The sequence below is a fragment of the Mixophyes fleayi genome, chromosome 6 (genome assembly GCF_038048845.1).
Source record: "Mixophyes fleayi isolate aMixFle1 chromosome 6, aMixFle1.hap1, whole genome shotgun sequence".
NCBI lineage: Eukaryota > Metazoa > Chordata > Amphibia > Anura > Limnodynastidae > Mixophyes > Mixophyes fleayi.
Genome location: NC_134407.1, coordinates 19,917,049 through 19,931,194, shown reverse-complemented (window position 1 = coordinate 19,931,194; position 14,146 = coordinate 19,917,049). Strand labels below are relative to the sequence as shown.

The window sequence follows — 14,146 nt, the reverse complement described above, 5'->3', positions numbered from 1 at the left end:
ACTAACAGACTGCTGACATAGGACAACAAGCTCAAATTGTAAAGTCAGTTATTTGATTTCAGTCTTGCTGGCCTTGTCCCTGTGTGAGAATGTGTAATATGTACAGAACATTTCTAAGATGCTCCTTTCAGCACACGTGTGATGGAAATAAACTGTATAACGAGTATTTGTGAAGAAAATAAGCGGGAACCTGAACTTTGGAAGTTGGGAAATGGGGATAATTATGCACACAACAGCAAAAACAATGATGGGCATGTTTTCATTTAGCTAATGGAAGGTATGAAAGCTTCTGGTGAAATCCACCACAGCCCTATCTACACAGTAATCAAAGCAGTGCACAGTCTAGTGACCAATAAATCATACTTTCCAACTCTCCCTGAATGTCAGGGAGACTCCCTAAAATAGGGGTGATCTCCCTCACTCCCTGAAGAGTCTGGCATTCTCCCTGATGCTGAGCCAGTACAAGACGTGGTTGGCTTCGCCATCTGTGGCATGATGACACGGTTCAGAAATTGTGTCCTATGTCCATGTATTGATGCCTATGTAGGTGGCCATTTTCATGGAGACCAAGATTTAATCAAAGACTGACAGATAAGACAACATGACTTCAGTAATGGAGACAGAAATGTAAAAGACACTTCAGTCTCTAAAGAGTCATTAGCTGCTTTTCTTTAATGCATAGTTGCCTACTCTCCCGAAATGTCTGGGAGACTCCCGCATTCCCGGGAGAGCAGGGCAACCTCCCGGTTCTCGCCCCCGCAATAGATAAGTGGTCGGGACGGGGCTTAATGATGCAGATATTGCGTCATCTTAGCCCCGCCCCCTGCTGTAATTGGTCAAAATTGGGACACTCGTTTAGGGGCGTGGCCAAAATAATGCATTTCGTCAAGCCCCGCCCCCGCATGGCCACCTTCCCCGGGATTTCCCTGAAGCCAACGAGGAAAAGTTGGCAAGTATGCTGAGGCCAATGTATACAGTGGCCCCAGCCTCTGGTGCCTGTTCTGCAATTTGTTATTCACTGCAGGCCTTGGCCCTGCCCTGAGCAGTCATTTTTAGGAGAAGTACTGAAACTGTCTAATTGGTGTAAACACTGGTGGATGCTTTTACATTGGACAGTGATTGGCTACCAAAGACCACTGTTCAGGCTGGCAATAATTCCAACGCTAGGGTCTGGCTACACAGGTTATCCCAGCTTTTGTTGTTCACTTAGCAATAAGGCCCAGTACAGACATCTGTAGATGGAAAGTACAGAATGGTCCCCTCCGTTCCGTACCATTCTGTAGTTACTGAATCCGCAATGGGAGAAATATGGCACTCTCTCTCGCCTCCAGGACATAGATGTGAAAATATTGAGACTGGGCAAAAGAGCGACAAGTTCAGGTGACTTCCAGGAAGACAGCAGATCTGAATAATGTATCTCTGCTGATGTGACCTGTATTTCACATATACAGCAACACTGTGGAGTGGTATAAAAGTTACTGTATTTTTTTTATTATCCTTTTAATTTTAAGAATATTGTTGAACTTTCTTTACCAACTACATATTTTTCCCGGTGAAAATAATTGAGGGAGGCTATTAGCTAAAAATACATGACCATGTTTGGAGCATAATTACATTTAATTTTACGTCGGCAAAGTACAGATACACTTTTACTGTTCTGTGTGCAGAATTTACTGAACACTCATTGAAAAAGTAAAAAATACATTGACCTATGTGTATCACTGTGAGCCCCTTTGTCATCAATTTCCCCCTAACTAGCTGTCCTCAGACTTGTCACTGCTTTTTACATGTTTAATGTGCTTGTTTGCACAGGAGAGGCTGTAGTGGTGTGATTGTCTCAAACAATGATCAAAACAAGTTGTTTGTTTTAACACAAATAGAAAAGGTTAGAAAACCTTTAAAGCGCACATAGTGGGGGGGATTCAATTGCCATCGATCCGATACGCGGACCTCACCGCGATGTCCGGCTGCACCCCTTGCCGGCCCTTACGGTAAGTAATCTCTATAGGGTGCGAGGAAAAAGGTGCGGACATTCCTGCCATGACATTGACGGGATCTGTCTCCGGAGACACATTGCGCCGAATTGAATCTCCCCCCATAGCTTTTGATTTAAAGTTAAAAGTAAATTCAGGTAGAAGGTGCAGTTTTGTACCCTGGCAAAATCACGTTGTACTGCTGCGAAGGAAAATGTCAAATGTGCGGACTGATTTAGAGTTGGCATGGAGGGCGCGTTCTGGCTCAACTCTATGGGGTATATTTAACAAAGTGTGATGGTGCACTAACGTGCACTTAACATACAATTCATGTCCCGATGTGTCCCCCGCATATTTATTAAAGATGCATCGCAGCAGATATCGTGGATATCTGCTGCTTTGCATTCTGCTTTGTTTTGGGGAGCAGTCACCATTCAATAGTATGGTGACTGCTCCCTTTTGCAATCTAACAAGTTCCGAAAAATAGTTTTTTTCGGGAACTTGTCTTGATAATGTACGCCAGCTGGAGCTGGCGTACATTATCATATATGAGAAATCTCAGTGCTGTCAGCTCTGCTCCGAAGAGCAGAACTGAACAGCGCATGTGTGGAGGGATCATGTGATCCCTCCCTGTCACTCACAGTTCTCTCTCTGCAACGATAGTTGCAGAGACAGAGAGGGGATCTTTGTGCGCATGTCTAGTTCTTGGAACTGGACATGCGCAATTGAAGAATGAAGATAAGACCCGGAGACAGCGCTTCCGAAGAGGGGGGTAAGTATGATTTTTTACATCGCAGAAACAGCAGTTTTTCGGAACTGCTGTTTCTGTGCAGGGTTGTACATAAATGTGAGAAATAGTTCAATCCTTATCATTGCGATAAGGATTGAAAACTATTTTTCACTTTATGTTAATATTGATAAATGTGCCCCTAAATCGCAGAGTAAATTTGCACCGCTACACGGTTTTCAGGTGCAAATTTACTTTAGCTAGATTTGCTTCCGTCTCTGAATGAGGCTCTCTGTCAATACACTTTAGGGGAAAGCCATTTGGTGTGCTGTTGAATGAATCCCTTTAATTTGCTAGTAACTGGTATTAAAGTGCCTCCGGGGATGTCACTAGTTACTGCAGAGTTGCCAACTGACCCTAATTATTTAGAGACAGTCCCGGGTTTTAATAGAAGTCCCTGCTCTTGCAACTTGACCTCATCATCATCATCATCAGCAGCTATTTATATAGCACCACTAATTCCGCAGCGCTGTACAGAGAACTCATTCACATCAGTCCCTGCTCCATTGAAGCTTACAATCTAAATTCCCTAACATACACACACAGATGGAGAGATAGAGAGAGAGAGAGAGAGAGACTAGGATCAATCTTGATAGCCAATTAACCTACTAGTATGTTTTTTTTGGAGTGTGGGAGGAAACCGGAGCACCCGGAGGAAACCCAGGGAGAACATACAAACTCCACACAGATAATGCCATGGTCAGGAATCGAACTCATGACCCCAGTGCTGTGAGGCAGAAGTGCTAACCACTGAGCCACTGCGCTGCCCATTGACCTCCCCTGTGGGATCCGGAGGGGAAAATACAAAAATTGTGAAGTAGGCTATGCTTTTATATATTTTTTTATATACAGTATATTTCAGACTGGTGCCATTACAAAATCTCTTATATGCTTTACAACTGGGTTTCTGCTAGTGTAGTGTACAATTTCTGCGAAGAAAAATGTACTGAGATTCCTTTTCGTTACCTTCTTCCTATGCATAAATTAATGTCATTTCTTTTCCTTCCCTAGGAGTTGTCATCATACGGATATCAAGCAACACTAATCCCTGTGTTATCCTTTAAATATGTATCCCTGGAGCATCTCTACGGCAAGGTATAATCTTACCTTCTACCATTACCCAGCTTAATTCGGTTTGCTACTTACATTAGACGTCAGGTGCTGGGTTAAGTCGTACAATATTTGCCATAATGTCCCTGTAAGCCAAATAAATGGCTAGAAAATGCAAGTAACCCCATTATAAATCTCATAAAGTCACAATTAGCCACATGTGGATGACATTATGTGTATGTATCCTATATTTCATCCTCATTATAACACAATTAAGGTGGACAAAATCTATTTACCCCTTGGATATAGCATTTAAACCCCAAATGATTTCACATCCCCCTTAATAATCATCTGCCCTACAAACCTCTGGTGCAATACTGCTAAAGTGTTATCAATTTTATATTTATAAATTATATCTTGGTAACCAAATATTATTCAGATAATAGCTAACATATGAATATAATGCATTTAAACCACATATACTGTAGATACACTGCACAACATAATAATATCGCATGTTACACCCACCCATGTCCAACGCTTATATCTAACAGTGGGCAACTTATTATACTTTCCAGTGGTAGAATTTTATACCCCTTTTCTCAGTATCTTATAATGCATAGCCAGATCTAAGGACCGTTATACAATACTGAGCCACACGAGGGGACCAATGAAGAGCTCAGTCTGGTGACTAGTATTTAAACAGAGCCCACATTGGTGGCTAGTATACAAGATAGAGCACATCCTGTTGACCATTATTCAAAGCCAAGACCATTCTGGATGCTAGTGTACAAAGAAGAGACAAATCTGAGGTTACGATACAAAGAGGAGCCCATTCTGGTGGCAAATCTAGACCGAAGGCTTTTATACAACATCTGCTGGTGATTAGTATATAGTGGAGATCCCGATGTGGTTGTATATAATTCACTTATCTCCAATGTTTCTGCTGAACTTCTCCTTCATGAATGGGAGCTCTCATTGGCTGATGGAGCATAGTGTTCATGCAGTGAAGAGGAACCCTTTTTTGTAATATTTCTAATTTAGCATTCACACTCCAGTTTAATAGTCAGTGATTTTATAAGCTTCTATGTTTGTTATGTAAGAATATCACCCTCCGACCGGCTGTACATGACAGTACTACTACCTATTTGTAATTCACTATATTTCAGTATAATCTCATAAACGCATAAACATTTTATCTCGTCATTAAATATTCAATAAAAAATAAGCCAACATGAAGACGCCCTGTATGGAAGAAGTACACCCCATGATATAGTAGCCGGTGGAAACACCTTTAGCATCAATAACTTGACGTAATAATTTTCTTTCTGAGTTGTGGCCGTTTGTTTATGCCCAGCGCTCTAAGCATCTTGATGGGGATGAGGGGCCTGATTCATTAAGGATCTTAACTTGAGAAACTTCTTATTTCAGTCTCCTGGACAAAACCATGTTACAATGCAAGGGGTGCAAATTAGTATTCTGTTTTGCACATAAGTTAAATACTGACTGTTTTTTTCATGTAGCACACAAATATCAACTTCAAATTTCAGTGTACGAATAAGCTATCAAGTATTTGTGTGCTACATAAAAAACAGTCAGAATTTAACTTATGTGGCTACAAAGAGTTATGCTCCGGTTTCCTCCCACACTCCAAAAGCGTGTGTGTGTGTGTGTGTGTGTGTGTGTGTGTGTGTGTGTGTGTGTGTGTGTGTGTGTGTGTGTGTGTGTGTGTGTGTGTGTGTGTGTGTGTGTGTGTGTGTGTGTGTGTGTGTGTGTGTGTGTGTGTGTGTGTGTGTGTGTGTTAGGGAATGTAGACTGAAAACTCCAACGGGGCAGGGACTGATGTGAGTGAATTCTCTGTACAGCGCTGCGGATTTGGTGGCGCTATAAAAATTGATGATGATGATAATACACGCTGATCTCATGAGCAATCGGAAATTACGCATGATGTATTTTCTGGTCTGTGGTCCATTGTATTCCTGGGCACATGAACAGCCCTTGCAAAATACAACCTAAAAAGTAAACCGTTCTTCACTAGATGCCGTCTTACCTGGTGCCCCTCAGTGCCAAACTTTTTTATAGCTATGCCAGAGTTTGTATGGGCCTCCGAGTCTGAGAATAACAAGGAGGAAGGCAATAGGGCACTTATGATGTTTGTTTGCTTTTTACAGAAATCTCCTGCTAAAGCAGAAGTAGTCAACTTAAGGCTTTCCAACTATTGTGGAACTACAAGTCACAGCATGCAGATGGCAGAGCATGTTGGCACTTGAAGTTCTACAACAACTGGGAGCCATAGCTTACCATACCTCTGCACTATAGGGAACCCCTATAGTGCATATATGCATATAGGTATCATATATACATTTATTCTAATCAGCTTCTTTCTGTCTCATTTCAAAAGCTTTCTGACCCCGAAAATTATGAGGGTCTCATCTTCACCAGCCCCAGAGCGGTGGAAGCGGTCAGAGGGTGTTTGGAAAAGCCCAGCAATAAGGAAGGTGAGTCACGATACTTTCAGTGTGACAGGACAAATGTAAACCATGTTCCTTTGTTATAGGACCATTACCGAATCAAAGAAGGTTACACTGTTAACAGTCTGGTGATTTAGTTATAACATGGGAAACCAATCTATATTTAATTAAGGCTAGAATCATCAATAACAGTTGTTCTCTGTGTGTGAGGGTCCAAAGTTACTTTCAGAAAATAAGTGTCCTTTGTTTTCCTGTCTTGCATCTATTGTGTCTTCCGTCCCGGTTTTCTGCATGACCTGTTTTCTCTACTGTCCGGCACTGGGGCGCCTTACAAATCAATGAGAATGCACATTTTTTTTCCCCTGCGAGAAAGGGCCCCCTGTGCGATTGATCCCCATATCCGTTGCATAAGATTATACTTACGCTCTTGGTAAGAGCTTGACCTGGTTAGCGGTAACACACCTTTTTTTATATTTGAGAGATGTGCCCTTGTATTTTACAAAGTGGTTCACATTTCCCCCACTCACAGACAACTTAAAGGATCCATATTAAGCATCCGCTAGTCTGTTATGAGGAAATATGTGATTTACTTTTTGATATGTCCTTGCCTCTATTATGTAGGCAGGGCACTTAAAATCAGAATGAGCAACCAGGCACCCTCCAACAAGGCAGGGCATGAGATTAACCTTTCTCGTCACTTTGTAGACAAGGCTCAATAATTATCTTTCGTGATCATGTTCCAACCTTCAGCCTGGTAGTCTTTCGTGTGTGTGTGTGTGTGTGTGTGTGTGCGCGTGTATATGTCTGTGTGTTGTTCATTATATTTGTGCTAGTGACAGAGTTTGGTTTATATTAACATAGGTGCTCTAGGAATATCTGGTATACACCAGAAAAGTTTTGTTTTTTTTCTTTTACGTGCTTGCGGTCACTTCCTCTTTTCTGCTAACAACGTTTTATTCACTTCTAATGTTGTAATCTTTTACATAGTTTAACTTTTATATATTGGATTCCTCCCAGTATTCGTACCTGGAAACGTGACATCAAGTCTTCATGTCAGCGTGACACTCTTTTTATATAGTTATTATCGGTCACATTGTAATTTATCTTAAGAATGACTGGTAAGTCCAATTGAAACATTGATTAAATCTACACTTGGTGCTGAGTGAATCAATGTGTCCTGTGTTCCTTTGCCCAAAATTAGATGTGTGTGTGTATATGTATATATTGTGAAATAAGCACTGTGAAAATAGTAGATGGTACCAGGTTTGGATCTGGATTAACCTCGTGTTTTGGTTTTGGCAAAACCGCCCTCATGTGTTTTAGTTTTGGTTTTGGATACCTATTTTTTTTTTTTTTCTAAAATCACATAATTTGCCTTTTCTTTTGTTCCTACATTATTATTAACCTCAATAACATAATTTCCAGTCATTTCCAGTCAATTTTTGTAACGTGACAAGAACACTGCTACCCCTCTTGTTTCTGTATGAGCAATGGCACTGAACAATGTCACTGGAGACTGGAGAGTGACAAGAACACTGCTACCCCTGTTTCTGTGTGAGCAATGGCACTGAACAATGTCACTGGAGACTGGAGAGTGACAAGAACACTGCTACCCCTGTTTCTGTGTGAGCAATGGCGCTGGATCTCCTGGGGAGGGAGGTACTTATGGAATCCAAAACCCGTGAGATCCGACAACACAACAATGACGCTTTGCCTCGATTCAGATCTGAGGACGCGCGAATATCGAGCCGGCTCGCGAGTCTACTCGGATCCCCTAAGTTCGGGCAGGCTCGGTTCTCAGAAAACCAAGCCCGAGCATCTCTAGTTTAAACTCCAGGGAAATTTTAGTGTGTGCTGGAAAGACAGCTTTCCAATATGTTCGGCTCAAGTAAGAGCTGTTTTAAGGGTCTCTGGAGTGAATGGAATAGAGAGGGCGCAATTGCGAGGGCTAAAAAAAAGGGTGTCGCACTACTTGGGGAGAGAAGCAAGGAAGCATCTCTTGTAAGTGGGGATACACTATTATTATGTGTGTGTGTGTGTGTGTGTGTGTGTGTGTGTGTGTTTTGGGGGTTGTATACTAGGTCCCCCACAAGTAAAGTGGAAGTTTGTTAGTTAAAGTCAGGCAGGCTAGAATTTATTTTGTCTTTTACTTTACTTTTGGTTGCTCATTTGCTTTCCAATAAAACTGGCAGTGGGCTAGTGGCACTAGACTCCTGGACTTTTATATCTGTTACTAAGTGCCATCCTCTCCCCCAGGAGATATAATATATCTATCTTTTGCTATTGGTTTTGCTATACGCCTGGCGCATTTAGCTGTCTTCATCTGTAGCTTGTTTTATTTTCTCCCTCTATCGTTGGTTGTTTAAATGCTGACTATGGTTCATTAGGGAGTGATGCCATCAGTTTGAATACACAGGGTGTGTTTTTCCAGTTGACAATTAACCAGTGTTGTGAATTGAGACCGCCTGAACACACTCTTTTCCGTGTACTGTGGGTTTTTAGTTGCTTTTCAATCACCATAGCTAATGACCTTTATTTCTAATTGACGGCGTTAATTTGATGTTCTTTAAGTACCGCAAGTGCTGCTCTGGCATCTAATCCCTGCTCTGCATAAAAGCAAAAGCTTCATAGTTCTTCAAGGACTTAAAACCAAGTCTATCATCCTGTATGCCTCGGAGTGGTATTTGTTCTCAAATAGCCCAAGGGTTATGGCTGCAGTTCAAGTAAATGAATAACTACTGGTGCCAAAATCCCCTATATGTGCTTTACCCGTTACCCTACAATGCCCATCTTCTAATGACTGCTGTGTATACTTTTTTCTTACCTGACATTTATTGCAATGCAGCAATGTCACCCCTTATCCAATAAATGTAATCAGAGTGCAATAAAATACATTGCTGCTGCTTCTTACTGCTGGTGATAATGTTTATGAAGCCTTTACTTCAGAAGTTCTGCAACTATGGAATGTACAGTTTCCAACTAGCTGGATTCCTCTCCCTCGGGAGGGGGGACCTTAGCTGCAGAACCCATTATACGGTTATCCTTTGCAAAGAGATATTAAAATATGATTGACAGTTAATATATTGGGGCCTGATTCTTAACTTAAGAAACTTTTTGTACAGGAGACTGAAACACTATGTTACAATGCAAGGGGTGCAAATTAGTATTCTGTTTTGCACATAAGTTAAATACTGACAGTTTTTTCATGTAGCACACAAATATCAACTTTAAATTTCAGTGTACAAATAAGCTATCAAGTATTTGTGTGCTACATGAAAAAACAGTCAGTATTTAACTTATGTGCAAAACAGAATACTAATATGCACCCCTTGCAGTGTAACATGGTTTTGTCCAGGAGACTGGAATAAGAAGTTTCTCAAGTTAAGATCCTTAATAAATCAGCCCCTTAGTTATTAATACACAGTAGCTGGGAACCTGGCCCTGATTCATAAACTGATACTCATCTCGTCTCTTGGGGGCGCCTAGGGATTTATTTGTTAGAAATGGTTGTAAACTATATATATAATATTATACACAAACACACTAATTTTTACCCCTTGCATTATAACATGGTTTGTCCCAGAGAACATTTACTCCTTTTTTTCCCTTGCTCTCCTTAATGACTCGGGCCCTCTGTGTTTTGGAATGTTTGCCTTTGTAGTTAATAAATATGGACTATGAAGCTTATCAGGGTTTTCTTCCATTATAACTGCTTTGTGCCGCCTATACATGATGACATTTCCAATAAACCTGTGATGTCAACTTCTAATTAAAGATAACAGTGTTTTGTTTTCAATTATAGTGTCCCACTTAAGGAATTATTGTAAATTAACCTCCTTAGAAAATTTAATATTGCACTCACATTTAGATTTTTAATTAGGCTTTTGATTTTAGCCTGAAAAAAAATCACACACCATTACATTTTTAATCATTACTAATATGTTGTACAGGGTTATTAGAACTCTTGCACAAAATTAGCTGCTGGCAATTTTTTTTTATGTCCCCTTCCCCCACTCTTTCTAACCAATGAAACCATTAACTCTGCAAATAGGAAACGCCACCTTGGATAATGAAGTTAGGAGAGAGGAGAATACATCGGTATAAAAATGGATAGCAAACGTTAACCGTGAATAACATGCCGGAATTAAGAGCCTCTTGCTTCTGGTGAATTAGTATTATGAAACCATTTCAAGTTTGTAGTTGCAAAGAGACTGAAACACTTTTCTATCAATTTTTCACAAACGTAGGTGGCCAATTAGACTTGTCAGCGCCTAAGCAGAACATGACTACGTACTGATAGAAATGATGTGGTGCATTTATGGGCATGCCTCATAGTGATCCAATCCAGTTGATTTCAGTGAGGTCAGAGCTGGACTAAGTCCCCATGGGGCTGTGGGCAAGATATTGGTTTGGGGGGGGGGCCCCTCCTCCGTTCGGTCCATACCACTCTATATTTTTATTTTTTTATTTTATTGAAGTTCAGAATATGAAACAAACAAGCATTGCAGGTTCCTAGAGGCGAGATTAGGGACCATGTAATCTAATCGTGAACAGTGGAAAGTGTAGCAGTGTTACATAAAAAGGAATGATACATGGTCAACGTCTGGTTGTAAAAGGCAATCAATTTTCCGTCCATCTTGGTCTCCACCTTCTGAAGTCCTAGAGACCCAACACAACATCTAGTAGCTTCAAGAAATACATATCTTAGCATGGATCAGTGGGTATTCCTATGAGTGAAAATAATTAAGAAAATGCTAAAATATAGGTATATAGAGACTTGAGGCGTAAGGAGATCAGAGGGAGAGGGGAGGGTCATTCTCAGACATGAATCGGAAGATCCTGCAGGAGTACCCTAGTCTCATTCCAAATTGTCTGGCAAAAGCACTCCCGAAGTTGTTCACTCACGGAGGTAGATAATGTATCAATACAGATTTCCCAGGTCTCAAAGAACTTGTCTATCAGTTTTTCTTTCTGGAGGAATGTGTCCGGCCAGTCCATCCGCAGAATGAAACAAACTGTGGGTTTGAGAAAGTGTAGATGTTGCCCATAGCAACCAATCAGATTCTAGCTGTCATTTTGTAGAATGTACTAAATAAATGATAACTAGAATCTGATTGGTTGCTATAGGCAACATCTACACTTTTTCAAACCTACAGTTTAGTAAATGTACCCCTTTGTCTTGAAAAAGATTAAGTGTGTAAAAAGAGCTCTGGAACCACATGTGGAGAATACGCCGAAATTGGTAATAGCAGTTTTTTGCTCCCTCTGGAGGTTCTCGTATGTTGAGGCAAATTGCCCAGGAACGCGCAATCAGGCGTAAACGCCAAGTAGTTTACCAATCCCACCATTGCAAATCTCCATATACGGGTCTCACACCACAGGTGCACTCTGACATGATGTCTTACCTCCCACGTTCCCCCTTGCCCACCAGCTTTTCTCTCACTTGCCCCCAAGCTGCTATGGCTAATGTAATTGTACAGAGATACATAAACATTCTTTCAAGCGGATGTTTGCAAAGGAGCAGAACACCAGAAGTGGGCGATTGGTTTCATTGGAATGACCAGGAAGGACATGACTCCGCTCTGGCCTTTTCTCCCTGCCAAAGGATTTGAATTCTCCAACACCGCTGAGGTGACAGACATTGGGTCTCATACTATCCTTTTATAAGGATATATTTGCACCTTTTGCAGTAAAACTCCTTCGTAGGCGCATTGTGCCCAATGTGATAAAAACGTGTAGTAAGGACATTCCTCTCCTCTCTGATGATATAACCTATACATGCAGCTGAGTCGTGCAGGATTTTTATGGAAAGGCATAAATGAATGAAGTGGGGGTCCTGATGTGTTAGGCTGGACTTAAGTGACGTTTCAACTATGCATTATAACCCGCAGAGACTTAAACTGCTGCAAGTCTTTACGTGTTCGTGTTATGGTTTATCCTGCCTCTCCGTACATGTAGGGCAGCTGTTTGCACAACACTCTCTCCATCAAATGATGATGTACACCGTTCAGCCACAACATTAAAGCCACCTGCCTAATATTGTGTAGGTCCCCCTTGTGCCACCATGCGGACTCCATGCCATCGTGGCATGGTCTTCACGAGACCTCTGTAGGTGTCCCATGGTATCTGTAGCTACAGATTTGGCACAGATTTTCCAGAGTCTGTTCCAATGGCCAGAGAGAGGGCTTGCAGGGGCTTCATGCCACACAGTCAAGCATCAATGTTGAATATTGTTATTTATTTCTTGGTATTTAGAATACATTGTATACTGAACGTCGGTCAAAAATGAACAGGGAAAGAAATGCATGCTATAAAAGTTCAGACACCAATCTACTATATAAATGCCTAGTGGCGTGTGTGGGAAAAAAAAACAAGCTGCAGCGCCACCTGCTGGGCAGAGTTATACACTGACCTATATATTTCGTGAAGGAGAAGTGACAGTTGGGAGTGGTTGGTGGTTGCCGGGGGTGACAGTGGGGAGTTTTTAACACCTTAAGTAGCTTGATGAAGGATGTGGTGATGAAAATGAAGGATGAGGTGATGGAGAAAAATGATGAGGTGGTGACATGTGGACAAAACCACGTTAAAAAAGGGTGCTTGCGTCGGGAAGTAACGCTCTTCCCCTGAGGAGGCCTGGGCTAGGCCCAAATGCATGACAAGAACCTTTTTAACACCTTAAGTAGCTTGATTTGACTAGAATGCATGAGTATCATGCATGGGTTAACTTGTTAAACATATGTTCCTACTGTGGACATGTCAACAGTTTGAAGCTTTTGGTTCTATTTTTCCCACAATGCTTATCCAAAAACCATTGATCATATGTTATAAATCGCTGTAAAATACCCACTATCTTCCCCGTTATTTTCCACCCCCTACCCTTTTTATGTTTGTGATAATGTTGTGTGCCAGTGAAGAGCAACAGACAGCCTTAGGGCCACATGGTGCCCTCCAAGTCTTCGCCTGTGGTCCCAACCTCTCTGCCCTTTTCTTAGCCTTACGATCTAACACATTGAATTGTCATTGTCATTAAAATCCCTGCTGATTTGTTATTACAGATAGGTACCTATCCCTTTGATTAAATGTATAGTTTTCAGTTATTACTGAGATCAGTGTCCAGTTGCCTATCCCTGCTGTATGTAGTGTTTAAAGCCACTATTTTATTTCCCATTGACTACCCGTTTGCCTTGCTTTTCTAGCTTGGGACCATTCTCTGAAAGATAAATGGAATGCGAAGTACATTTACGTGGTTGGAAAAGCTACTGCATCCCTTGGTAAGTACTCGGTGCGGTCAGGACTACTGTGAATTGTTCAACACTGCGACACGGACAGGGTATCAAATGACCTTTTTTTATTTTTACCCAGTCTAAACATTGTTTTTACTCTACTGTTATTGTGTGTCTCTTTCTACCTTAGAAAATGTCACACTTTTTTTAAAAAATGTAAAGATACGGGGATGGTGAGAGCCTGCTTTGGGCAAGACCAGTAAGGAAGGAGTTGCAATAGTCCATGCGGGAGATGATGAGTGCATGAGTTTTGCAGTGTCTTGTGCAAGATATGTGTGTATTCTGGAAATGTTCTTTAGATGTATGTAACATTATTTAGATATAGAGCTGATGTGGGGAACAAGGAATAGTTGTGAGTCAAGGATCACACCTAGGCAGCGAGTTTGCGGGGTGGGATTTATGGTCATGTTATCAACAGAGATAGAAATGTCAGGCAGGAAACTTCTGTTGGTGGGTGGGAATATCATTAACTCTGTTTTTGAAAGACAGGGTTTGAGTTGGCCAGAGGTCATCTAAGATGAAATGACAGAAAGACAGACTGTAACGCAGGATAACAAAATGTCGAGAGATCAGGAGAGGATA

General features: G+C 41.3%; 1 protein-coding gene across 1 annotated transcript in view; it reads left to right on the top strand.

Moving 5' to 3' along the window:
• The window catches only part of UROS (uroporphyrinogen III synthase), a 50,284-nt gene that overhangs the window by 4,749 nt on the left and 31,389 nt on the right, over positions 1 to 14,146 (top strand). The window contains exons 3-5 of the mRNA XM_075215994.1: positions 3,772 to 3,855; positions 6,212 to 6,308; positions 13,478 to 13,552. Of these exons, the coding sequence (XP_075072095.1) occupies positions 3,772 to 3,855; positions 6,212 to 6,308; positions 13,478 to 13,552 (256 nt within the window). The remainder of the gene's footprint in view (positions 1 to 3,771; positions 3,856 to 6,211; positions 6,309 to 13,477; positions 13,553 to 14,146) is intronic.